Raw genomic sequence first — 27925 nt, 5'->3', positions numbered from 1 at the left:
AATTTAGAATATACATTTTGTAGGTAGACATTTCAAAAACTCGTTCTAGAAAAAAAAATTGAGTTGCGCAGTACAATTTGTCGGATATAAAAGAAAATGTTAGCCCACGTGGTGCCCGTGCCATGTGGTGAAGCCCAACCTCTATTTCAAGTTTTGCTATTTTGGATAGTTCTCTAGAAGAAATCTGGTGGTTTAACATTATTAAAGGCCCAAATTAGCCTCCACATGATGTAAAAACACCTTGTCTATGATTATGACCGGCACAATATTGAAGGCAAGCAAGCGATGTGAAAAAATCCGCTGGGAGTTGAGAACCAAACTCTTTGGTGGATGCTTGTTGACGTTCTGATGATCACTTATCAGTCAGAATTTCCCTTTCGGTTTATTATCATGTTCTGACTCACTATGGTAGCCCGGCTTGCAGGAATAAGGTACGATGCGCTAGAATCATGCCCAGCAAGCTTTCACCATGCCGCCGTCGGGCTGTGAAGCGAGTTCAGCACTACGAGCCTACTACATTGCAGCGCTACCTAACAATTTTGAAAAGAAACAAATACAAGGCTGTTGGAGACTTTGTCAGAATAGACAGTACTACTAAGAAGCGACACGAGACCTCCGGAAATACCCTCGTATGAAACCGAAACTGGCCGGTGAACAGCTGGCAGTGTTCAAGGCCAATTGGAAGCGTTCTCCACGTCTGAACTGATACCCGACGACTTGGTGTTATCGTTTGACTTTCAGCGGAAGCTCTTATCGCAGAAGCAAGGCATAAAGTGTAAGCGCGAGAGGCATGCTTGTTTTGAGGAGCAGTAGCGGGCAACGGAAGCGCCATGGCAAATGAGCTTGTAGTTGAGTAACTGCGTAGTAGCGCCAAATATGAATTTTGCAATGCGAAAACGAAACCGAAACTGCTGGAAACTGGTTTAAAATGTCAGGCACACTTGCTAGACATGCGGGGGACCATCAGAAATAAGCTTTGGGAGAACAAAGCTGCCCTTTGTCCGAACCAAAGATCATTAGTGAATAGCTGGGGCCATTTTCAAGTAATTATCACCTCTCAATGCTGTCGGATTACAAAGCTGACCCCATTATTTGGTATTTGACTTGCCAGGAGCCTTTTGACAAAAAAAAATATTATGGTAATGCAGCCTAACCACGACCTGCATCCTTTTTTCTCAAGTGCAGCAGCCACGCCCCCTTCCTCAAAAACACACGCACCTCAGCTCACAAAAAACGCCGCCGAAAACCTCAATGTCGCCGGAGCGGGAAAATTTAAACTGATTCTAAAAGGGCAGTGCCTAGACTAACCACTGGCCGCATTAGGTGTACGAGAAACGATTACAACATGTTGAAATAGGCATTATAAATCATCGATCACCGGTGATCGATTTGAATAGGCGTGGTAACGAAAGAGTTAATATAGTAGGTAAATAGATCAAGCCCGATTGGTGGGGGCTGGCACAGTAGCCTGTGCCGACCCCCTGACAAACGGCCTTTCCGGCTGCTCCAAACCTGCTCCAAAAGGCAATTTTGCCTGCTCCCAGGACTGTTTCCAAACGCCTGTACCCTGTTCCACCCCTGCGAGGCGTGACAGAGCTAACAAACTTTCTAACTAGTGCAGCTGTGTGGTCTGCATGTATAGCCTACACACTGGCATGTGGTGTACTTTTCTAAGTGTGCATACTTTCACGCTTTCCTTGGCTGTGCACCAGTGCAGTGCTTGTTCTGCTCTGTTCCAGCGTTCGACGAAATGATCACGCTACTCAATCACGCCTTTGAGCTGATCATCCACTTCCCCCCGTGCCCACTGTACGCTGAGATGAGCAGGACCATGGTGCGCCTTCTCGACCACCAGGCAAGAGCTGGCACCCTCGCCCATCTGTTTATTTTGTTGGTCCAGGACACGGGCTGAGCTCGCTGCTGGGGCAGAAGTTTCTGCTCTCGCCAGCCAAGTGCTTGTCTGGTGCGGATGTTTTCGGCAGAGCTCTTCGATGTAGGCAGTTGTGGAACTCCATCTCAAAAAACAGCCCTCACCTGGACCCCCCCCAACGTTGAATCGTGTGCATGCTAGCACCACCGTGGCCACCGCACGCACTATCCAAAAAACACACTACTTATTCAAACTGACAATTTAACATTATAATTTTATTTTAAAAATAAAGTTTCATAATTCATTTTTGTACTTTAATAAGTTATTCATTGCTTTCTTAACTCCGGTTATTATGTTGCAATTTTTTTTGTGTCCCAGATCAATTTCTGCTTGTGCAGGCACTCGCGCGCAACATAGGCCTGACCTGAAGTACTAAATTTGCAGTTGTCGCGTGACCTACAGCACACTGTATGCCAAAACTAATCCAGTAGCTGATCAAGTGGCTCTAAATAATCCTTTCAAGCTTGCATAAAGCCATAGAAGAAAAATCTTTAACCGTTTTTTGCCACCGGAAGACCGCAGATTATGCGCCACAGACAACAATGCGTAAGCGACGACGCATCTCGGTGATTACACGGTCGCTTTTTTTTTTTTCCACTCTTCTTACTTCGAAGGCATACAAAACACTTGCATGGTTGAACACATTGGGCTTCTTCAGCACAACAAAGTTCTGTTAGCACTGAAACACCATTTTTTGCCCGGGTCGTCGAGTGGCGAAGCACATAGTATAGTTTATTTTGTCACCAACAGATGGCGCCACTGTACGGAAAATCCAAAGCAGTGGACCAGTCGTAGGGCCGTTTTTTGATGCATGGGCCTATGGAGTTTCGCGACTCCTATATCAAGTATACTCTGGTTTTCGGCACGTGTCTAGAAACGTGTTATATGGCAGCACGAAGCAAGCATCATGAATGTAAGGATGGGAGTAAAAGAAAAGGGAATATTTATGTCCTCCTCTTCGTTTTCAATCACTGGACCTGCCCAATTCCACATCGGAAAGGAGATGTTATGCGCAGAAAAAATAAAAAATGCTTGAACCGTTCCAGTAACAGAATGCCACTGGATGGTGGCATTAGAAGCAGAGGTAGACTAGGGGGATGATGAGGTGGAGGAATCTTGAGGGAAAGGAGTGATTTGGCTGGCACAGCTAAGATGGAATTGGAAGGTGTTCATTTGGAGAAGCCTCTGCTGTAGGAGAAGTCTGGCGGTTATTTTGAGCAGTATATGTGTACTGCAGTTAGCAGTTAGTCACAGTTAGCACAATTGGTCACAGTTAGCACAGGACTGGGAAAATTGGAAATCGACGGGAGAGGCCTTTGCCATGCAGTGGGTGTAGATAGGATGATGTGTACTGCCTTCTATGAAGACGGTTAGCTGCTGTGATTTTGGTGTGGAATGAGGGAGTTGAGCATTATCTAAAACAGTCTGGGGTGCTAAGCATACTTGAAGGGTCAGCCGTTTTCCCAGCATGTGGCTTGCCATATTTTAATGTCATTGATCGGATGTCGAATTTCATGTGGCAGTGTGGGGAGAGTGCGGCAGTAGCGGCAACCTGCTGTGTAATGCAGATGAGAAGATGAGATAAACCGTTGGGGGATTGTTTTCTGAAACTGCTATCTTGTCTGTTCTCAAATGATTCGACAGCGATTCGACTACTTTTCTTGTTTCTGACCTTGTTTATTTTGACCTATTTACTGTTGGAATTCTGTCAGCGGAGCATGTTTGTGATGAATTTATTGCACAATGTTGTGCTGAATCTCAAAAAATAGACAAGGGAACAGGCTATTCTAATTCAAGCAAGTTGTTCGTTAACTCTGTTTTGCTGCATCATGATTGACTGCTTATTTAAAATCGACTGTAGTTGACTCTAGCTCTCTTTTTTCTGTGCTGTTTGCATTGCTTTGAGCAAATGCGATGCTTTGCAGTTGTGTGAGGTGTACTTATGCTGTCGTGTGGTGTTGTGTCCACAGGAGAAGCACGCCAAGGACCACAAGGATGCGTCCCTGTGGTACCTCAGTCAAACCGCTTCTGTCACGCTGCAGCACATTGGGCTCACGTACCTCCACCGGAAGCTCAAGTGAGGGGCCTGACCAGGCGTTTGTGTCATTCCTGACAGAGTGCCCTGCCACCCCAAAGTGGGGACAATCACCCAACGCTAGCGCAGTGACCGTGTGAAAAATTCATTTAAAGTTTACCGGAGTGAAGGCTCATTTAACTTAACAGGAGGGTTGTTTGCTAACTTTATGGCTAGTTTTTTTGCTTTAATGTTCCCTTTAATGTTCCCTTGGACAGGGTGTGTACCGTATTTACTCACGTAATGATCGCAGTCGCGTAATGATTACACCCCTGAAGTTTCTCGTCAAAGTCCGAATTTATTAATTTCCTGCGCAATGAACGCGCCCTGAGCTTGCCGCAGAAACATGTCGTATGTGTACCAAGTCTAGCTGATGATGGTCTAGCTGATGATGGATGATGGTCCCCTTTCAAAGAGGACATGGCTACGTTATTGCGACAGGCTTGCCGATACAGTCTACGCCCGTTACAACGGGCCCTCTGAATCCAGAAAGAAACGTCTGCTGTAGCCAAAGTATGCAGTATCCGACGAGAGGTGGGGGGGGGGTGTATGAGCCCTAAAGTGGGTACTTTGGTCGACATTGCATATGTAGCCGAAGTATGCAGTATCCGACGAGAGGTGGGGGGGGGTGGGGGGGGGGGCGTATGAGCCCTAAAGTGGGTACTTTGGTCGACATTGCATATGCATAGTACATACACTTTGGTCTTTCTAAACACCTGCAACACCTCTGCACAGTGTTCGCGTGAGGACAAAGAGTCGAGTAAACACCTAAACACCGTTTCTAAAGCTTAGCCCGGGCACTTGGAGAAGGCCTAGCGCATGCGGTCAAGAGTGTAAAGACGCATGATAAGCTGAGCAAATAAAGCAAAAATATAACAAGGCGCAATTATTAACCAGCTATAAAACATCAGTCGTGGCCATCGACATTAGCTAGGCTCTTTTAAATCCCCTCACGACGAGGCAGGTTTTCCCGAAACCGTTCGTCAAACAAATCTGATTGCTGCCTGACGTTCCCTCAAGGCAGCTTCCACATTTTTAGCGATTTTAGTCTGGTCATTGAAACAGCTGTAATGAAATAATCTGATGACAGTCAGCCGTAAAATCGAAAGTTAGACCAGTTGGACTGCGCACGGTTACCGGCAGATTGCACACAATGGATGGGAAACAACCCCCCTACTTGAGGCATTTACCTTTTTCACCGAATGGAATGGGAACGATGCATGCGTGGGAATAATAAAAGCCGAACTTCATTGAACCCGAGTTTTTTATTACATAAAAAAAACTTACGAGGGCAGACTCTTTTCTGAGTGCACCACTTCGAGTATTCGATAGCCCTGTTTTCAATCTCACTGGAGTCGTGTTTATCTGTAGCGGCCTTGTTCTTGATGGTAGAGCTGACTGTCTGCTTAGACAGGCCTGTACTTCTGGCGATGTCGGCCTGTTTTTCCCCATGTTCAACAGCATTAATTACGCTTAATTTATCCGACAGTGAAATCAGCTACCCTGCCGCTCATGCCGCTAGTCGCACAAAAAAAGCCACTGGCACTGGCTTGGCTTGGCTGCGCCAATGACCCGGCTGCCAGCAATGTTGCCACACATAACAGTTTTCTTGCAAAAATAAACAAAGAAAAAGCACATCGGGTGCCGGCATCGCGGAAGTCCACTATAAACTTTCAGTCGAATCAATTTTCGCCTAAAATTTAGTCTGTTGTAGCCGATAGTCTGCTCTAGCCGGGTCCGTTGTGAGCGGAGTGGACTCCATTTAAGGACGTGGCTTTCAAAATCAACTTTTTTATTTCTTTGTGGATTTTGATGAAAATTGGCACAGCAACTGGAAATGCTTCTGTGATAACACTATAAAAATTTCAAAGTAATATTTTGAAAACTTTTTTATGTATGAAATTTTCTTTTTGTTCCGCTTGTACCGAGCTTGAGCGGCTTATAAAACATGATAGAAAACTCTTTCGAAGTGCTTTGCATTCCCAAATGAATGGAGGAGGTCGTGACAGTTTTAGAATTTTTTTTTTACAACACAATGTTTTTTAGTTTTCATTTTTTTAGAGGTTAATGTGCAACAGGCATGTCAACTGTGAATGATTATTTGAATAAAAAATCACAAAAAAACAAATCTGGAAAACCAAAAGTGTCACGACCTGAACAGTTCATCAAGGAATGTAATGCAAGAAACGGAATCAAAATAGACCCAGCGGTCATGAAGAAATCCCTGGTACAAGCGACACAGGTGGCAAAAAAAACTGTTTTGAGAAAACGGCTTCCGAAGTTGCAACATGGGTTTCACATATCAGAAGTCGTCACGGTTGTAGCCTTTCATGTCCTTTTGAACATGGGGCTTCTGGAAGGCCTTGCCTTGAAATTGGAGTGCCTTTTACAGCCTTTCTCTTTCCAGAAAACATCATTTTCAGCTCCTCCGTGAAGAGTACATACCCCCCTTTGCAAACCAAACGGAGGGGAGATGGGTTTCAATGGGCTTTCAATGCAAAGTAGGTTAGTTGGTTGGCTGTATCGCACTGGACAACCTCCTTTTGCAGTGTTGTCACCATGGCAACAAGTTAAGCATTTTTTTGACTTAAATTTGAACATTTTTGGCTTTTTTTACGTTTTATCTTGCCTGGCACAGCAACTTAGTACTCATGTGCAGGTGCTCAGTGCCAAAAGTTTGCATACCATAAAGATGAAAATGAGCTACTTTGAAGCTTGGTTGAGTATTCTGCATAACTACCAACTTCAATGCAAGAGCATATTTTTTTACTACTTTTGACATTCAAGGCACCCAATATTTCTCGCAGCACAGCCAGTATGCCCTGAGCAATGGTATCAATAATTTCCCTAAAAAAATCACTGTTAAATGCTGCCACAGTAACGTACATTTTTAACGCAGAGAGCATATTTTTATTCCTATATTACTAACTCAAACCTGTTTGCATGAAAATTACATTACAAGTGCACGGGAAACGTTGCGCAAGAAAGGCGATATGGCTCGCGCGCATCGCAGCGCACGCTTACCGCGACATATCGAACTTTGATTATACCTGATATGGCTGGTCAGGTCGCTTTTAAGATTAAATCTAACGTCGCAGGCATTAATTACAACTACTGGCGTTCAATCGTAACCGGTTGCCCAGTCATGTGATGATCCAATGCGCGTCGGCTATGCCGTGCGCGCCGCAGCGTTTGACGCGTCGACCGTTTCTTTTTCAAGGCTAGCGAGCCCACATTCAAAACACAGCAATAACTAAGCGTGTAAACATCGCAAATCCGACTAAAAGTTCACTTCACGAACCGCTATCGCAAGCGCGCACACCGCGTCACCCTCCGGGGTCTGGCGACGGTAGAGTCACGCGCACCACGAAGCGTTCGATGACCTCCGCCTTTCGAGCCACACAACTTCCCGTAATCCGGCTCGTTATCTCTGGCATTCCCATCGCGATAACGTCCGTGTTGAATACCACAGATTGAACAGAAACTCGGCCGAGCGCAGCGGCGAAAATGAACTCAATCCGCTCGCTACGCAGCTCAGGCGGCCGCCATCTTGCGTTGCGCCCGCAACATCCAATCAGGAGGGTCGTCGTTCTGTGCCCCGACCGGGGACCAATAGCGCTTCAGCATCTATTTCTAGTTTCGTTTGTGCGTCGTTTCTTTTCTGCCGTTTGTGCGTTTGTGAATGAACGAAGATAAAAGAGACGAGCAGAACCGGAAAGACGATCGCTCGGCCGATCTAACCATATCAAAATGGCCGCGCCCGGTGGCACCGTTGCGGAGATAGAGCGCTCCGAAAATTGCCGTTTTTTCGCCCTTTTGCGCTGATAGTTTGTCACCGCGCCTGACAAAAGTATTTTTTTATGCCACTTTGCGACGCTTTTCAGCGTAAAAACTTTGCAGACGCACAGAATAGGAAACATAGAAGCCGAATATGTGGGTTTCAAAAAAACGATGTTTTGGTCATTTTTCCGAAGTTGAAAGCCGCGTCCCCCCTTAAAATGCATGGGGACCAGACAAACCAACAGAAATGGTCTGTTGTAACCGAAAGTCCGTTGTTGCCGGATCCGCTGTAACGAGCGTAGACTGTATTGGCGATATCGGCAAGCACGCGTTCAGTATTGATGGGGAAGAGACTCCCACCAAATTCACATAATGTACTCGCAAAACAAAGAGAAAAAAATGCGCGGACGTTGCTGCATTGGCAGCCAGTCTGTTTTGATGTCCCGCACTGCGACAGTGGCAGCCACTTATTCATCGAACTGTTGTTCTCTCACAGCAATATCGTTGCAGCGTGTGCCCCAATTCATGGAAACACTGCATTTTGCGTCACTTTGCAAAGCAGCTGGTGGCAGTGTGTGGAGGTTTTATTATGTTTTCATTTACCGTATTTACTCGCATAATCCTCGCACTTTTTTTTTTCGGAAAAGTCAATGCAAAGTTAGAGGTGCGAGAATTATGCGGGGAAAAAAAAAATCCGGTGCACAGTGTTGCCACTTTGCCTTATGCCAATCCCGCTAAATGTAGCGGTCGTTTTTTGTTTAGGTAAGCTCAGTGTTGCCAACAGCGGCTATTTCTTTTTATTTTATTATTTACAACGTAAACATTCTCCCGTCGATCAGCGATCATGAAATTGCCGCCTTTGCTTTCTGGCGCGCGCCTTATCTCGTTGTCGTATGTGCGTGCCCTACTCCAGTTACGCACGTTGAAGTCGGTGACGCCGAAGCGCCTGCCTGCGGCACGGTTGCCGTGTTCGATCGCGTACCCTTTCGCTTTCAATTTGAAAGCGGCAGTGTAGCTGGCGTTCCTCCCCATGGCGAAGCGGCACCAAGCACAAAACAATTAGATCAAAAAGTTCTCAAAACGGCAGCGAGCTATCCACCACTGACGCGAGTGACTCACTGATTGCTGCCGCTCAACGGCGGGACCACGACGGCGACACGACGACACGACAGCGGGCTGCGCGAACACCGTCTAGTTGCGCGCACGCAAAACATGCGTGAAACCGGCTCAAGAACAGTGTGAGTAGCATGTTAGGGCGCCTGTTAGGGAGTAGCCATGCAGGTTGTTAGGGCGCCTGGATGGCCTTGGATACACAGCGCTCTCCGCCGAACGGAGAGGCGGCGGGGGAGGGCGCGCGTTGGAGAGCGCGTGCACCATGCGGGTTTCGCGAGCAGGCAACTTTCGCCGCTGCAAAGTTGGGGGTGCGAGGATTATGCGAGGAACCAAAAAATTCAAGTTTTGGTGGCTCACATTAGGGGTGCGAGGATTACGCGAGTGCGAGGATTACGCGAGTAAATACGGTATTATTTTTATTATGTTCACGAGACCTATTGTAAAAATGTTGACCCACAACTTGCTTGCGTTTTCTGTGCTCAAAAAATTTTCACGAAAAATTTACCCCGCGTAATGAACGCACCTCTAAATTTGCATCAAATTTTCTGGGGGAAAAAAATGCTATCATTACGAAAGCAAGTACGGTAAATGTGGCTTACGTAGAGGATTTCCTGACCGATTTGCTTTTTTTTTTCTCCTCTCTTGCTTTCTCTCTCAAGGAAGTCGAAGAGCGCTGCTGTTCGGGACGGGGCACCAGCTGGGAACCTCAGCGAGGCAGACCTGAGCAAGGCCGAGGCTCTAGGGTTCAGGCTTTTCCACGAACTCAAGACTACACAGCTTTCTGAGCTCTACGAGCTCCTACCTGCAGGCAAGCACAACACAGACGTTTCCTGGAGCACATGGGCGGGGCTGTTCGGCTTTAACAGGAAATAGAGGAAATGTGGGTGTGTCATTTGAGCACACCCCGAGCTGATTGTTTGCTGCCCAAGCCAGATGCGTCCACCATGGTGTCGAGCACCTAGCGTGAGATTGTCCATTGAGAAAGCAGCAACATGTATAGTTCACCACCAGTCCATCATCCAGTACATTCTAGCGGGCAGCTCTGTGCAGGTGCAGGTAGACGATGTTGTTTGTGTAGTCTGGAGCCGCTTGCTGCAGACAGCCACACACGACTGCAGTTCACAGAAAAGGTCTCCGAGTGTTGACATCACTTACTTGGATTGTGTGATGAGAATGACACCGTGTGCATTGACAGGCTCGAACAAGTGTGCCCGTGGGTGTTGCCTAGTATGTGGCCAACGGACGCCAAGTTGGTACCCTTGGTGTGGCTCCTGCTCACTTTCCTAGCTGCGATTTTCAACCCAGTGTTGTGTGGGCTGAGGGCTCCCAGCCAAGCGTGAGGCAGCGGGGTAACGTGTCCTGCACACACCCACCACTTGTCTTGTTCTGTCCTCGCTGATCCCCCAAGGAGAGGGGGAGGTATTGGCCCTGAGCTTTTTTTCTTCTCTTGTGGGTGTTCAGATTGGACGGTGGTGCACCTGACTGCCGTGGAGCCACCTGCCAAGGGTCCCAACGGCATCACCCTCACGCCAGACCTGTTTGTCTGCCAGTGCCGGAAGGGCCGGACTCCGATCATGGTCAAGCTCAGCGGCTCCGCAGATGACCAGGTGGGTGTGCCTGCCACTGTATTGTCGTCTCTTCCAGAAGCCCACCTGGAAACCGATGGCGGGTGCGGGGCTCAAACAGAACATTAAAGCCGTTCCACTCGATGTGAAAGCTGTGGCAAGTGCAGAGCAGTGATTCGCCATAATGGGCTGTAGTACCATTATTCGCTCACGGCTACCACCCAATGCAATTCAAATTTCCCGCCTTCACAGTGCTTGCACGCCCCCTGCCTAAAACTGCACCAGCGGGAGTTCTGTTCTTTTTGTGCTTGCTTTTCCTCCCGCACGTGCCAGCGTTGCACCGACACTTTTTCTTTTCGCTTACTATCGTAAAAACCAACCCAACGAATGTTCCTAACTAAACAAACCGGGGAGCTGCCGGTAATTAACGTATATTTTGCCTCAAATGTACCTAGTTTTCTTTGCGCTAAACAACAGGGAGATGTATGACAAGCGCCAGCGGTTCACGAGTTTCGAACGCTTATGACTATACAAACCGCTTGGCTTTCGAAGCCTCTGGGTTACGTCGCGATGACAGCCGCTATGACGGAACACCATGTGGCTCTACTTGGGTCCAGAGAGCGAGCTACTACGACAAGGCGAGCCCCTAAAGTGCTCTGCACTTAAAAACATCATGTGGAGGGTTACAGGCCATAGAAGGGCACTTGGTTGCACTGGTAGTTGCACTCTGCACTGGCAATGGGACAAATCTGGGCAGGAAGCGTTCACTGTGTGCGTTCCCTTCTGTGGCCATGCGTTGGGAGAGGCAGACATACATGCAGCAGCATGTGTGTCTGCAGTTGCGCACTGCAGCCAAAATCTTGCCCTGCAAACAGAATAATGGGGAATGCACATAGCCTGAACACCCCCATACACAGGCTTGGTGGGAAACAAGTGTGTGGGGTCCACAGATATTCTTAATATTAAAACATACCGTAATCACTCGATTCAAGTGCACTTCATTCTTCAGGGAAAGTACATCCAGAAATTGCATGCACGTTAAAATCGAATACCAGCCAAGACTGCGCTAGTCATTATTCACGCGGCGAAGGCAACCATTGTCGCATGTTTGTACGAGAAAAGCTGTAAGGTTACGCACCCTACGGCAGTGCCAGCGCACACAGAACAAAATCACTTGACCTTTTCATGCAAAATTAAAGCAGCTACTACACAGTATTCCACGCAATGCCAACACAGGGGGCAATACGTGCCACTGGGTGCGGACGCATTACCCGTAAGGGGTACATGAAGCGAACCAAGGTTTTAAAAAGTTCTTGCAGATAGTTGGCGCGCCTGCTTTTCCCAAGCCTTTATTTAGTGGCACTGTTTTGTGGAAAGAGCTGTTGACATAGCGCTGTGCAGTGTGCGCCTTTCTCCGTTTATAAAAGGATTGCCGATTTGGGACACTTTTGCTAAATTCTTTCATTCTTCAGTATTTTCATGACCCATGTTGAGAGGTGCGGCCCTGTGCGGGTAGTGCATGCAGCATGTTGTTGTTCAACAGATGTCCTGGAGAAATTGTAAATAAAGCCGCAGACAGCTTGGCCTGTGCAAAAATTCAGGGTTTTCTTCTTTCTTTTTTTTTTTTTCCTCACAAAGATTGGTGCGCATTAGAATGAAGGGTGCACTGTAATAGAGTGAATACAGTACCTAGCTTTCCACTGGAATACTTTCAACCTCCCTCTCTGAGAGAAAGTGGGGCAGAAAAAGGATGCCTACGTAAGGTCGACACTAAGCCTTGTGGGTTTGGGTCCGATTCGGACGATAGTCCGCACGCAGCTGCCGTGTAGACGGTGCCTGCTTGGGAGGCAGGCAAAACACAAAGGCAACCATCGCCAACCTCAAAGTGGGTTTATTCCCAACCCCCACCCCCCTTTAGCGCTCATGTCCTCTTTGTCATCGACGGGTCCTGCGTTACATGAGCGGTGCTACTGGTCGATGATGGTCGGCCCAGGCTGCAGGGGGAGTTGCCAGGTCACTCCGCCTAAGCTTCGCCGACGCACGCTGTCATGTCCCCACTCGGCGCAATCCACCTGGTTGCGCCCAGCGCCGCTGCCAAAGGCCTCGCTCGCCACAGCCAACCGGCTGCGATGAACGCCGTTGCCCAAGGCACAACCCCCAGTGCTCCACACTCGCCGGAGCCGAAACGGTGGCGCCATCTAAAGAAGCGCAAGCAAATCCCCCTGTAGTTTCCATCCTATTGCGCAAGCTTGCTGCACCGTCGCCGAACAGCTGCACGGGCCTCGGAACGCTAACCGCGTACCGAGTCGGGATTGTGGGCTTCCCCAATTCCCACAGCCTTTTTGCTCACTCACTGAGACATTTGTTCATTTCCATGCACTGTGCAATGTTTTCTTTTTTGTTGTGGCTTTGTTCAAGGCAACATAGTAAGCCTCGTTGCCTACCTGCTGTCTCAAGCTTTGTGTTTATGTCCAGGAAGCTGGCATTGAATGAAGTGCAGTTTCCAAAAAGAAGACGAGCTGTTGGTATCTCCATTGCCTAAAGCACTGCCTTCACATCCTGCCTAAGCACTGTTTAATGCACATCCTTAGGCAAATCCCCTCAGAAATCTGTCCATAATGCATGACATGATGCTCTCTTGGAGGCATGGGCCCTGGGCCCCAGCCTCCAAGGCAAATTTACGTTGATCTGTATGTGCGGAGTTTTGCACCTGGAAAGAAAGAACCTGACTATTCCCACTCCGTTTCTGCGTAACTTTTTCACTTACCTTTTTTTTTTTTTTTTTTCATCATTCTTCTTCTTCCTCTTCTTTCTTTGCATTTCTCGTTTAAACTTGCGGTGAAGTGTTGCTGTGCTGCTTCTTTGCAGTTCCACCGAATCCTGTTCAAGGAATTCAAAAGCATCCTAGATGAAAGCACGGCAACCATGAAGATGACCGAGCCACCTATTTGGTGGTCTGTGAGACATTCACTAGACCAGCGAATGAAGGTAACCAGCATGCATTTCGTTAACCACCTGTTTCTTCTAGTTTTAAGCACCTGCAGATTGTTATTCACTAACTTAATTCCGTCTCAAGGCAAAGTTTTTCCCATTTCCTTAGAATTTCTGTGCTTGTTGTGTGAACAAATATTTGTGCCATGCTACCACAATGTATGAACAGGGGTGGAACAGCTGCACCATTTGTGCCATTGAGCGCCAAAATTTTTTACCTGCGCCATCCTGCGCCGAACCGCCCCGGTTGCACCGAACTCGTTTCTCAGCGCCGTCCTATGCCGGAGTGCATGAATTGAGCCACTAGATGCGACCACCATGAAGCCCAGCTCCTGAAAACTTGGCTGAAACATTGTGTTTGCAGTTTTATCACCGAGTTTATGGTTTCGGTTTCATCAAGGCTATGAGCAGCTATGGAACTCTGCTTTGGCTTAACCGTAAGCCCGCAGGCATCATTTGTTCGAATTTCTGTGTTTCATTTGCAGGGTTGTTTGCCAGTGTTGGCCGCTGCAACACAATCAATGGAAAATGACCAAAAGTAAAATATTTTTGTGTCTCATCGCAAACAGAAAAAGTAATATCCGCATGGAAGGTTGTAATTTATTGAAAGTGAACATCAATTTAGTCGCTCATTTCTGGCGATCCTAGCTGTGCTGCCCGCAACTTTCCGTTGCTGCATGTGTTGAACTAACAGGGTCTTGGACACGTTGCCCTCGCATGCGCATTCTCGGTGCGCATTTGTTCTAAAGTAATTACTCATTTTTGCCGGTGAACTTGAAACGGAAATGAATTTTAAACTTGAAATTAACGCCCTGTGAACCGTAGGGAAGGCTCGTCGCCATCTGCCTTCCTTCCGTTTTTCTGTACTTGGAAAAGAACAAGTATACTTCAATTCAACTTGTGCCTTCTGATATACTCGTGGCATAAGTTTGTTGGCTCTCGAAACCCTGTGATGGGGGACAAAGCTATGTTCAGCTCCGCATGCACTGAAACTGCTGTTCGATAGAAAAAAATGCAAGCAAAAACCTTGTTTTACGGAATGCCGCCGTGGGTTCTCATAAAAACTGTCGTTTACCAGACACGAAGTCCTGTTATCTGATCTCTTTCTACTCTGCGCATGAGGTTTGGCCTTCGAATGGTAATAACACGGCACCCTCACTAGGGCCGAGGGTGGATGACTCCGCATTTTGTAAACCTATAGATATAGTACAAGAACTGCATTCCTAGTTCAGAGTAGGTTCCGGTGCATGGTACAACGCATGAGGTAGTGGACAGATAAAAGGTATACTTGGCAGGGGACTTGCATAGCGGCACGTAGGGAGATTAGGGAGGCACCATATTGCTGAGAAATAGTGTTACATTGGCTTCAAATGGCATTTCTGGCTACTCCAAATCTACTCCAAGCCTGCTACAAAAGATGCTTTTGCCTGCTCCCAGGACTGCTCCAAAACCCGTGTACCCTGTTCCACCCCTGTATGAAATACTGAAGAGACTTATAAACATCCTATAATAGCTTCCTTGAGGTTAAAATGTAGAGCACACAGACAATGTTTGGTGATTATGAGCCAATTTACGCACTTTTTCAGCAGAAAGGGTGTGTTATAATGTCAAAAGTGTTATTATGCGCATCAAAGGCCCTCAAAATTCTGCCCTAAATGAAATGGGGCAGCAAAGGAAGAAAAAAAAACGTAACAGCATTTTGGAACCAAGCGGTATCGCGTATTTATAAAAGTCAATTTCAATTCACACACTTCTCGAAAAATGGGGCCCCTTGATGTGCCTGTGCTTCAAAAACGCCTGAAGTAATCGTGTTTTTTTCAAAATGACAAGCTGTGGCAAGGAGAAAGTAAAATTGAGCGTTTCGATTGCTGGTTGTGCTATATTTTGGTGGTGTAGGACCTGCAAATTACATTGCTTAGTGGTTCGCTTATCTCTAAGTACCACATACTAGGTACAGTCGGACCCCGCTGGTTCAAAAAGAAACTCTGCTAATTGGTTGAACAAAATTTTGAAAAACCAAGAAATAAGAAAAATATTAAAGAAATTACGGAAAATGTGAACCTCGTAACGCCCTGCATTTCCACGATAATGCAGATTTTGCTGAAGTTCCTTCTGTAAGCGTAAAAAAAGCGTAAAAGGAGATAATTGGCCGGACAGGATTTAGAAAAACCCAAAAATTTGACTGTGAAGAACTCTCACTCGAGGTAAGCGGCATAAGAATGTTGTGCATTAGTAGAAATTCTCTGAATTTCTCCTGATTTCTTTTTTCAACATGTGTCACTATTTTTGACGAGGAAAAAAACAGCCTAACCTTCACTGTTGGTAATGCTAAAAACTCTGGTTGGTGTGAGATGTCTTGCAAGAAGATGAATGCATCCGCAGGATGTGCTGGAGGGCGTGGAAAATGCGTGGATGGGCTGCTGGAAAGGCGTCTTCCACGGCAAGGTGGTCGATGCGGCAGCCTACAAGTCTCTTCGGGACGCTGTGGGCCAGGTGACAGCCCAGGCCAAGAAGCACAGGCTGGAGTGCTGCAGCAACCGGCTACTCGAGGTGGGCCTCCTTCCCTACCAAGGATGGGGGTGTGTGGAACAGGGCCTGAGCAGTTTCCTCACACACTTCACTAGAGCTGTGGGCGTTCGTGTTTGCATCTTTCTGCTCCAGCTTCTGGGTCGTGTGGGAAAGCTGGCTTGGGAGTGCGTGCAACTTGGGGGAAGCCAGAATGGCACCATTTTCACGTTGACTAACAACATCAATAAATGCATAGTTGAGGGTTTCACTGAAAGCTGATGGATTCACTGACTTTTGAAGCGCCCATTTGTTAATGGTGTCAGAACGTAGAAAATTTAAAATTTTTCAATTCTTCCCGGACAAGTCTGGCATACGATATTAGCACTAATCTATGCAGGGCCCGCACATGTGCTAACCTTCTTACAAGCCGTATTCAGTGTGAAAGCACTGCATCCAGCACTGTGCGATACTTGTTTGTGCTCGAGTCGCTTAGCTCTGTGATTGTTACTATTGAAGGGTCTGAAGCCGTACGCGTGGGACTTTGATGAATGCAAATTGAGTAGGGAGTGCGGTGACAGAATTAATCGCACAAGCAAGCTCAGCAACATTCTTGTTTACTTTTTTTTTTTTTTTTTTTTTCGTTTTGTGCTTTGTGCTGCTGTTAGGTGTGGAAGTCATGATTTCCAATTGACAAAAAATAACTTCAGAGCATCGTTCGCCCAAGGTTCTGTATTCTAACTGTTTGAAGCACTCTACCATCTACAAAAATCTGATGCGGTGTTCACACAAAGTTCTTCAGTATGTGTGAAAGCGTAGTTTTGAAACGATGTTCATGTACCCGTGGTGGTAGTGCTACATAGGAAGTACGGCCCCGTTGCTTTGCTCCAGTCATATTTTGAGAAATTTGCATTCAGGGCTTAAAGCTGCCTTCTTAAGGTGAAAGCCTCAAGGGCCCCAGTGTGCGAAAAACCGTTGCCACTGTTGTTGTAGCCGTTTGGCACAGAGAATGGGCGATGCTGTAAAGAGTTTGTAAAAAATACATTTGGTTCATATGGGCACTGAACCTGGGTCTCCAGCTGCCGTTGAGCTGAAGTGGGGCCTGTGGCGCTTCCATGTGCCTGTGCAGGCTGTCATTGACTCAGCGGCAGACTTGAGCAGCTACCAGCTGTCAGTGGCCGTGTGCCAGCTGTTCGGCATTCCCAGCTCTCACCCCTGCCACAGCATCTTGACCGGCCTCATTTCATCGAAGGCGAGCCCAGACACTGATCGGCATCCGGTTATCCTCATCCTAGACAAGGTGAGGGCCACGTTTCCTCCTCCTCCTGGACTCTTCCGTTTTTGCCAGGTACCTGTGCATTCAGGAAACATTTTTATTTTTTTCCCCCTTTATTTGTACCACCTATCAGTAAGAATACGAGGGGTGCGCAAGCCAAATTTGAACTTGGGACTTTTCAGAATGGCAGAATTTGTTTCCATTGTACGCAGCTCCTTGTTCCTTGCATTGCGGCCCTCGCTGCCTTTACGTCGATGTAGCCATCCTAGGAGCCTCTGCTAATGATGCTTGGATACAGTGAGCATTGTGGTGGAGTTGAGTGCCTGCTTCACCCTAAGCATTTTACTTTTTCATTCTGCCAACTCAAACCATTATTTTTTTAGCACACTGAACCTTAACTGCAACTGAACCCCCCAAAAAAATCTCAACGGTTTGACCATATGGCGTGCTCAGTACTATTTGGATCTTTCACGTACTGTGAACCTCATAATTGCTCATGCATTTTCGCCCTCCATTCATTCGCAAGAATACAAACTCTTCATTCTCAGTCATCACGTGTGGAAAGCAGGTGCAGCAATATTGCAGGTGTATTTTGCCGATTGTTACACTTGAATAGTACAAGAGGCTCATCAAGAGAAATATCACATTTTATGCGGGATCAAGCCTGTGTTGCTGCACTACAGGCCAACGAAGGGTACTTCTAAAAGTGCTTACCCTTGCATTCAACGCTGTGTTGAAAGCGGTTCTTGTGCCTGGGAAGAGCAGGTGCTTAGAAGTATGTTTCTGCAGGGGGGAAAAAAGAGAAAGTGCACGTGGTTTTCACGTAGTCAGTGTGGTAACCCAAGAGGGACGATTCCTGCTCGTCTTAGCTGCCTTCAAGTTGACATTGAATAAGCACAGCACCAAAACATTGACGTTGATCTAGACCTTTGTCTGACTTTCCGTGGAAGCAGATGTGTTATCAGTGCAAAAAGCCCTGGGGTACACAGGGCAATAGCCAATTTTTCAAGATGCCCAAAGCAGGTAGGTTTGAATTTTTGACAAGGATAAATACAGTGGAACCCCAATAATACAACTTTCAAAGTACCGCGTGGAGGCACCGTATGACCGGGAAGTCGCATGATCGAGATACAGGTAAATGCTGGCCTGATAGACGGTCTCGTACGACAGGTGGGCTAATTTAGCGCGTTTTCATGTAATTTGCTAGCCTTAGCAAAAATCTCAAGTTTAAAAACAAAAAAAATCCCTTTTTTGTGCCCCCCTACGCTCCACTGCGTCTGCGCTAGCCTGCCAGCCCTGCACCTCGTGCTCAAGAGATAAGCTGGGAAGGCCGACGTGGCTGAGAAAATTGAGAGGGGAAAAGGTGAGGGTGGCAGGACCAAACGAAACAAATTATAGTATGAGGCGCCGACTGAAAAAGAGCGGGAAAGAATGGAACAGAGTGACAAGGCGGCTTTGAAAGACACTGATAAGCAGAGAGAGGGGGACAGAGTCGTGAAAGGAAGAAACCTGGATTGAGTGGGCGAGGAAAGTGGGTGTTCGGTCATCGTATGTGGGGTTCCATTGTATGTGTTTTCGTGTTCGTCGGATTGATGAGAGCCTCAAATTCGTTGTCAGCCAGCTACCTGGACTTTGACTTCTCGTGGTTGGGCCTTCTTCTGGTGTGTGGAGCTGCCAAAGGTTAACTCTTGCCTGCTTGCTTGCATCTGTTCAGCAAGTGGTCACCCTTTCGCCCTGTTTTCCTCTGTTGTCTGCTGCCTCTCCAGCGACATGAGCGCTCTCTGTCACTGTCGCTGCTGCAGGCGGTGCAGGCGCTGCCCTGGGAGAGCACCCCGATCCTGCTGAAGAACAGCGTGAGCCGGGTTCCCTCGCTGAGCTACCTGCGGGCGCAGCTGCTGCACTACCGCCTGCTGCCGGAAAACGTCTACTCACAGCAGGTGGACACCCGCAAGGCCTACTTCATCCTCAACCCCAGCAACGACATCCCCCGCACGCAGGCGCACTTCCAGGACACCTTCACCAGGCAGGTGGCAGCAAGGGGGCTTTTACTGGCGTCCACTCCGTCCTCTGTGTCGTTTACATCCTGCACCATGAACGTACCAGCCCCGCTCTGATGCCCCGCAGCTGATGCTATGCTCAGGAAGACCCCAAGGCAGTGGCACTGGTGTCACAGCCACACACAGAAAGAACGCCTGTGCTGGGGAACATCAGAAATCCATTCAGGATGGAGACTGGGTCCCTGTGGGTTGTTGCAACAAACTAAACTTCACACCCAGGCTGGCTGTTCTTTCCTCTGGCTGTAATGTGTGCCCTTTTCCTCACGTGGCCATTTTATTCTTTCCCTTCAGTCTGGGCTGGCAGGGAGTCATCGGCAAGCACCCGAAAAAGGAGGAGTTCCAAGCTGCGCTTGCTGGCAAGGATCTCATTGTGTAAGCTCCTCACTTCCAGCACTTCTTTCTTCTACTTCTCCTTTAGTTTAAGCGAGCAAGTGCACCACATGTGTAGCTGAACAAAAAAGTTTTTGTTTGGTTTGTTTTTTAGTGATCATAAATTTATTTCACTTCTAGCAGTAATTGTGCAGACACTGCTGCATTTGCTTTTTAGTCTCATGAACGTTGCTCTGACTAAATGCCTTTTCACAACCAGGTTATACTCGCAGGGCAATGTCTAATGGTTCATAAAGTATTTAAACGCTGTGTCACAATAGCTGTTTTGTTTAAAGGGACCATAAGGTGCAAAAACAAGGTCGGCCTTTATTGGTAGATTACGCTGCCATGAATATGAACATATACTGCCTGCGGTAGCAACAGTTATTAATGAGAATTCCAAAAGTGTGACTGGATTTTGCCACCCCATACATTTTTCCGTGCAATAGTTTGTGGTTTTGCAAATCACGAAGAGTGTAGAAGGGACTAATGAAGTATGTTTTAAAGGAGCACTGACGCGAAAATTTTATGCTACACTTTTATTGCTTTTATCGATGCTTAATGGTCTGGCGAACCTCATACAGCACTTCAAATACTTCAGCGGGTGATCGTTAATTACATTGAACGGCCTGAAAATCGTTTGTTTCAAATTCCCGCGCTTTCATCCCGAACGGCGCATATGACAATCCCGGCCTGACCTCATCACTTTGTGCGGACGTCACCGGCGCCTGCTTGAGAGGGTGTTGCGCCCGCTCGCCGCTCATGGGGCCGCGTGTGCGAAGTGACGTCACGAGTTTTTGACGAGCGCTGCCGCGTCTCTTCTTTTTCCTCTCCTGGAGTGATGTCACGCTGATGTCCATTTGCTGAGTGCCGCTCCGCGCGCTGCTCCATCGGCGCGATAAATGAGACCCAATTCTTCGCGTCGCAGGCCGCTCATATTTCAGCCAGGGTATTCTGTTGAGTGAAGGAAGCGGACTGTGCAATAATATTAACGCCGAACATTGGTGTCAGTGCTCCTTTAAGCATTTTTCTGTTGCTGAAATTTTCTGACCTGGCCATATTTGGAAGCTCACTCGGTTACACACTGTAAGCACTGTTTGCAGTGCAAGTAGGTTGCCGTGTTGTAGTGCTCAGGGGGTCACCACCTGCTGTAAATCACTTGGGCAGGGGACCCCTCGCGGTGGCTCAGTGGCTAAGGTGGGCTGCTGTGTCAAAGGATGCAGGTTCATTTTTTGCTTTTCTGATAGAGGCATAAAATGAAAATGTCTGTGTGTCAAGATCCCAGGGTCCAGTGTACTAGCAGGTAGCGGTGTGTTGTGCGAGGGAAAAACCAATGAAGAGCACGGGTCCCTTTTGCGATGAAAAAATTGTATGGAGCGCAGGTGTTCCCCAGAGGACTCCTGTTGCAGCCAGTGCCACTTATGTTTTTAATCAAACTAAACAGTTATTTTACGGATTTTATAAAACTTTATATCACGAAATAAAGAAATAAGGCTATTTATGGCAATAAATAAAGTTTGAAACCAACTGGCAAGCGGTGGCCACGAGGGGCGCTGCTTACAACAGGCGTTCCTCAGCAGAAATTTTCCTCGCAAAAGGGGCCCCCCTGATCGGCTCGAACGACACACTTCTCTTTTCTAGTCCACTGTACCCAGGGGGTCCAAATTAATCTGGAGGCCTCCACAGCCCAGTACAACCCCCGACGTTCGAATTTGAAGTAAGTTACTTAGGCAGGGGGACAGCATGACTGCAAGGGGCAGAGTGAAGACTACGTATCCCAGCTGAACAAGCTGGCTCACCCTAGGGCCCATACACCAACACTGTACCCTCATTCTGTGTGCAGCTATTGTGGGCACGGTTCGGGCCGTGAGTACCTGGTGAGCGACGTGATCGAGCACATGCTGTGCCACGCCTGTCCCGTCCTGATGGGCTGCAGCAGTGGCCGCCTCAAGACCTTTGGCCCCAAGGTCGAGCCCTTTGGCGTGGTCCTCCAGTACTGGATCGGGGGCAGGTCAGTGCAGTGCACTTCGTACACCGCTTCCTTCCGCTGTTGTGTGGATTCCAGCTGGAGCACCACATTATTGCTTCACGCCCCACATTCTGATGGGAAGCTTTGATGAGTTCACACAAATTGTTGCAATGTGCACGCTGCAGTGCCCGAATTGTGTTGCGGAATCCTTTTATGGGGCCAGGTGGCCGGCTGCTGTGGACCATGATGCATTGAGGGCCTCTGCAGCATCAGCCATTTTTGCCACCTTAGAACACTGTGACAGATGGGCAGAGCAGCCCAACTTGGTCCCTCTCCTGAGGAGATGCATCGTCCTTGCCACAGTGGTGGCACCTATCTGGGCTAGTCTCTATGATTTGGCGAGGTTAAGTACTCACACCTGTAGTATAGTGGAGGGGGGTACCTCTAACACATCTGTGGTTTGCAGGCATAGAACAAAAAGCACCCAGCGTCAATGTGCTAAGTGACTTCGAGAGAGCATCGCTTCTAAAAACAGCATCAATGGGGAGTATTGTCGCGCCAAAAGTGTAGCTACAACCAATGAAACCCGAGGGAAGCCACAAGTGTTGGGACACGTACCCACCATTTGGGGCGTTCCCATGTCCCTTTCCGGCTGTTTCTTTTACAGAAAAATGTATTCATTATTCAAATGTGCCTCTTTTCTGCAAAGCCAACCGGCATTTTGCCTCGGTTATGAGCGCCTATTCCAAATTTTCCTGCCCATAACCTCCCTACCTGCTCTTTCCACATTTTGCATGGAACACTTCTGAAAATCCAGTTCTGGTGAAAAAATGCTGTTTCGTGTCCCAGAATGCCTTGCCTAGTATGGTTGCACCTGTCTGGTATATTCTAATATGTCTGGTGTGGTCTGGTATGGTATAGTCTGGAGCAGTGGTCTCGTGTTTGTCCGTTTTGAAAACGTCCATTTTGAAAACGTCCATTTTGGGCCCGTTTTATTATGACCTACTTCCAGTTGTAGGCGGATTTTGGATTGAATTTTGCGCAACTGTTCTTGTAAACACATTTTAAAGGACTAAACCTATTTCAAACTAATTTTTGTGTGTGTGTTTATTGTTCCGCCAGCGAACCAACAACAAGGCGACTAAAAATCATCCGCTCCAAATAGTCTGCTCCGAGAAGCCGTGGCTCATAGCTCCGCCATGTTTGCATGGCGTCAAATGTGGGTATTCACTCTTGGCCAATCAGGGCTTGCTCAAAACGGACACTTTTGAAACGGACAAAACACGAGAATACCGCTCCTGGTGTTGTTTAGCGGGTTGCAGAGCGATGTCCTGATCGCTCGTGCTGGGAAGGAAAAGCAGCCCGTCATCCTCGCACTGGCGGGGAGGGGTGGGTCTTTTCTGCCGAGGCAACCTTCAAAACCTTGTGCAGCCCCTGTGTGGTGGCCAACCTGTGGGACGTGACGGACAAGGATATCGACCGGTTCACCGAGACCTTCCTGAAGCACTGGGTCCCCGACATGGGCTGCCAGCCGCACGTGGCGGACATCACGGCGGCCCTGGGCCGGGGCCGCCACAGCTGCAAGCTCCGCTACCTGGTGGGCGCCGCGCCTGTCGTCTACGGCCTGCCTGTGCACAGCAGGGCCTCCTGAGGAGCCCTCGGTTTTTGTACATTGCGCTCTAGTTTTTACCTCTTTTAACCCTACGTGGAATGGCCCACACATTTCGAATAACGGCTTACACATTTAGATCTAATAAAAGAAAAATGCCATGCAATGAGTGCAGTTTTGTTTTGGTGATTTCTGCTGCTGGTCATTGCCGCAATCTGCCACAAAAATCCACTCTGATGGTTTGACGCCAGCCTCTCTGTGGTAACACTGCAAAAGAGTAGAGCAGAGCCCCAACCTTGGCAGCAAAAACAATTTTCACGAAGCAGCAGTAGGCGTAACAGTGATTAGTACAAGCATATCGGCAAGGCAACTGCACAAGATCGTATGCAAGGCAAAATACAAGCTCAAAAGTGAGTATAGTCGAGTCCACTTATAGCAATATATGAGTGCCAAGAAAATTCCATCGTTACAACTGATAATTGCTATAAGCGGGGTGCAAAAAAAGACGAAACAGAGACCAAAAATATTTTATTCGCATGCAAGCAAGGTCGTGCTACTACTTATTGGCAGAAAAGATGCCATAGTCGGTCAGCATTGTTCGCTTCACGCAAAGCTGGCGCACATATTTTTGAAGATCGTCTATTGGTGCTTCACCTAGCTGAGCGAAAGGTCCTTGGCAGAAACGAAATCCCTTGGGGACTGTATCATGTGTTGGCCTCCTGCGAAGACACTACCCGAGTAGCCTGTGCAACCGCATCGTCGGAACTGTCTCCGCTGTCCGCAGCATGTATCCACACAACGAGCGCCTGTTCAGTGAGGCACTCGGACGTTTCCAAAGCATGGGCCGGGACACCCCTTCCACATAAAAGCAGAGGCAGTTGAAAAGGCACCCAGTTAAATTCAAAATGGCATGCACGTGGCATTTCAGACAAACACGCATCCTCTATGTGAACGCGCAAGCGAATAGCGGCTGAGCTATTCGCGGCGGCACTGGGAGGGGGGGTGCAGTCGGAAAATCGATCTCCTCCGCTCATAAGCGGCGCAGTTGACTCGTTTTCTGAGGGGTGAAAGGGATGCGAGGCGCATCACGGTGCGTGCTGTCGGCGTAGAGAGCCGGTGGGCCGCTTGCATTTTTGGTGCACGCTGTAACTGGACTCAATATCTGATATCGCCACACTGGAGCATTGTAGTAAGCAGTTTACTAGTATAGTATAGTAAGTATAGTAAGCAGTTTACCATAGAACGCGTACAAAAGTGGACGGGGCCATAGCTGTTCGTTGTATCTGATATATTGTTATAAATGGCATCGTTATAAGTGGGCTTGACTGTACTCTAAAGAGACCATGAAAATGAACTACTTAAAAGTTTGTAGACGTTTCCTTCTCCTCTTTTTTGTAAAAACTGCGTTGTTCGGGTCTGAAGTGGGGATAAGTGAACTACCAAAGGCCATCTTTCAAATAAAATGGGGTTATATTGGGCCTCTGCGGACTCCTTGGGCTAGGTCACACAAATTGCAGCCTTTGGAGCCTTGTTTAGGGCCCCTGTTGCCTCAAGTCCACAAGCGTATCTTTCAGCATTCAGCCATTTATATTGCTGAGATGCCAGGAAATGTAGTCTCTGTGGTAGGCTCGTGATGAAGTGCCAGCAGTGTCGTGTAGACAGTAGTCCGAGAGAAGATGGCCAATCACTCCTGTGTGGCAATGTGTCCCATGGGAGGAAAAGAGGAAGCTAAAGGGGAAATTCCGGCTGGGTGGAAAGACAGGGTGTTCCACCATTGCTCTACGGTGGTCGTGAGACAGCCAGAGGTCAGTCTGCAGTCTTTACGCACGCCGCTGTTCCCACTACCTGGTGCACGGCTGTGGTTCCCCTGCAATGTCCTAAAAGATAACGACCAGGGGAAGGACAGCACGGACCAGCGCCATGCTCCCCGACCATGTTCCAGCCTGTACCACCGGCATGCCCAAAGAAGCTCCAGCCTAGCGACTGATCTGTGCCCTCCCGAACATCATTTCCTAGCTGTAAGACTATTCATTTCTCCAATTTGACTTTTCACAGAATTGGACTCCTGATTTTTGGACAGTTTTTTTATTAGCTGCCTGCCTTGTATGCATTTTTTCCCATTCATGTCCGCGTGTTTCTTCCTCTAATCGACCTCACAGGTGTGCCACTTTTCTAAAAAATATCGAAGGAAAAAGCTATAAGGAGTGCAGACATTGCGTGCAGAGTAGAAAATATAGTCAGTCTTGTTGACTAACTTAAAAAAGTTTGAAAGTAACTCAGTGAACCGTGGATTGAAGCTACAGGCAAATTTCTATCAAGCCTAAAAGCAAAAGATAAGTTCAAGAAGGAGCACACTAAGCAGTTTGTGCCCAGGGATTGGGGGCTGATCTATGATGCGCCGTTCTCATCTGGAGAAGTCGATATCCTTAGAATTTCTCTTGGCAATAAGGCTTTTGGCATGTACCCACTCATTGCGAATCATGTAAGTACAAGCCTTGCTTGGCCCACGTTTAACTTAAAGAAGCAAAAGCACTGGTTTGGTAGCTCTTGGTTGTTTTTATATCAAGAAAACGGGCACACAGTGAATATGTGCTCCTGTGTGGCAATGAACTTGAATATTGAGAAACTTCGCTATGATTCCTTTGTTACCATTGCGCAGCCCACTATTAAAGGGTGTTTATTTGAGACAGTGCGTTCAATAAACTTAGTTGCAAGCAAGCGCTTGTCCTATCATATCTTCTTTGTCGTGTGCTTTGGACTTGGCTTTTTAAGAACTATGCACCAACTTTCCCAATGCTTTTTACTGAACAAGTTGAGCGTTAGACTTTGTACCCCTCCTGTGTTTTGCAGTATGAAGCATACCCCTTGTGCTGCAAGTGTACGTGTCAGCACACTTACTGCTTTGTTACTCGTGCTGCTTTTGAGCATTACATGTTTTCATACCATCAGAAGTGGGGAGTAGCAGCCTTTCGCACTCCTAAATTCTTAGTCTCCCTCTCTGGGGCTGTAAGATCCTCTTAACAATAATTTTTGAAGCCTTTGCGTTTTTGGGGTGTCCATGTGTAACTTGATACATTATACATATGTTCCCCCATGCAAAACGTTTCATAACAAAGTGAGAATGGGGACACAAGGAAATGTGAAGGCAAGAAGCGTGTTCCTCGCCCTCTTTTTTGTCACACTATAGCAGTTAGCCTGTAGTTGATGATGCTGGCTACGATTTAACTTTACTTTTGTCTTATTGTTTAATCTTCATTGATATTTCGGTGAGGTCCGAGACAAAGCGTTCACAAAACGGACATTACTGTAGACTGGGGAGGACCCGAGGACACCTGGCAGCGTGTGCGCGGTCTGTGAAGATTTTTGGATTGACTTCGTGAACTTTTTGTTTATGTAAGAAGTCTGCCATAGAAGAACAGCAAGCAGGAAATAAGCATTTAAAAAATTATTGCAATTTATTTTCACATCAGTTTAACCTTGCAACAGCAGGTATGCAAGGCTGGCCTTCACGAAAGTTGCTGTGATTTATTTTCATTCGTGTTTTAGTGTAGCAAACCTCTGTTGTGACAAGCCATAGCAAACAATGAAACATGTTTTCTGTATCTGTATTATTTTTAAGCTATTTGTTGTTTCTTTTGTAATTTAAAACAGCGGTGATAACTATAAGTAGGCTTTTTATTCAAATGTGTATCACATTCGTCTTTAATAAAATAATTTTCAAGTACTTTTGGTTTGCTTTGGTGTACTTGCATGAAAAGGCTCACGAAGCTGCATGCATGTGGGCTAAAATTGCAGTGATGTGAGCTAAGTTTGTTTCCCACACGCACCTGAGAAGTCTCTTCATAATTACAATGACTACGTTTGACGAAGTGACGGACATACTTGGCTGGCTGCCGTGAGATTCGTACCTACTCAAGGCGGGGACAGTGGTCATGAAGCAAGAATCCTTTGACTTTCTTGGGTATCTGGGGGCGCGTGTTGACCATTTACCTCCGTCAGAGTTGCACATATACCGCAATGATTCCACTGGCAGTAGTACTTACTAGAGCCACTAAATAAGCTACGCTTGTGGCTCTAGTACTTACCATCTCTTGGAGGGTCACCCGTACACTTCCACGACTCTTTCGCCATAAGCATAACGGGAGTCTTCATAAAAGGAGCGTCCTCACAACTCTTGTGAGTGGCGCCGAACCTCGGAAGGAGTCATTAGATTAGGGTCGTGGTAGTAACTGCTTACTCTAAAAAGATAGTCACCCATACTCTACTGTGACTCTAGTGTAATGGGGTCCGCGTGACCCCCTTTCAATAAGAGTTGCGTGACTGCAGCGTAAAGGGGTCGAAGAGTCAATTCTGGGGCGAGTAGATACCCCCCGAAGAGGGTCACAGAAACTCCCTTTCACATGGACGCGAAATCAAGCGTCGCGCGAGCGCCGCCGTCGTTCCGCGGCATCGCTCGGACACGCAGGAGAGGGCGAGTAACCGCTTATATTACTCGGACACGTTTATATTAACCGTGCCATCCTGTTGAGGTCGCTTATGAGTAGTTATTGTCGATTGTTGAACTGCAGTTATCAAAACCCTAGCATTACCAAAAAAATAAAACTCGATTCTTGGCCGTGTTTATTCGTTGCTAAGTAAATGTATTTCAAGTCATCACCGTCAAATCTGGACAAAACAAGATAGGATG

The 27925-nt window shown here is 47.4% G+C and overlaps 1 protein-coding gene across 4 annotated transcripts in view; it reads left to right on the top strand.

Moving 5' to 3' along the window:
- Positions 1 to 23404, top strand: part of Sse (extra spindle pole bodies like 1, separase) — a 56425-nt gene extending 33021 nt beyond the window's left edge. For all 4 annotated transcript variants that reach the window (XM_077706190.1, XM_077706193.1, XM_077706192.1 and 1 more), the window contains exons 18-28: positions 1740 to 1855; positions 3901 to 4007; positions 9557 to 9705; positions 10359 to 10504; positions 13331 to 13450; positions 15836 to 16003; positions 17088 to 17258; positions 19037 to 19257; positions 19583 to 19663; positions 21504 to 21671; positions 23061 to 23404. In XM_077706190.1, coding sequence (XP_077562316.1) covers positions 1740 to 1855; positions 3901 to 4007; positions 9557 to 9705; positions 10359 to 10504; positions 13331 to 13450; positions 15836 to 16003; positions 17088 to 17258; positions 19037 to 19257; positions 19583 to 19663; positions 21504 to 21671; positions 23061 to 23280 — 1667 coding nt within the window. In that variant the 3' untranslated portion in view covers positions 23281 to 23404. The remainder of the gene's footprint in view (positions 1 to 1739; positions 1856 to 3900; positions 4008 to 9556; positions 9706 to 10358; positions 10505 to 13330; positions 13451 to 15835; positions 16004 to 17087; positions 17259 to 19036; positions 19258 to 19582; positions 19664 to 21503; positions 21672 to 23060) is intronic.
- The last annotated feature ends 4521 nt before the right edge of the window (positions 23405 to 27925 follow it).

This window comes from Haemaphysalis longicornis, unplaced genomic scaffold (assembly GCF_048455015.1).
Source record: "Haemaphysalis longicornis isolate Haplotype H1 unplaced genomic scaffold, Haemaphysalis longicornis Haplotype H1 scaffold_4, whole genome shotgun sequence".
NCBI classification, from domain to species: domain Eukaryota; kingdom Metazoa; phylum Arthropoda; class Arachnida; order Ixodida; family Ixodidae; genus Haemaphysalis; species Haemaphysalis longicornis.
This window is presented reverse-complemented; position numbering and strand designations above follow the sequence as displayed.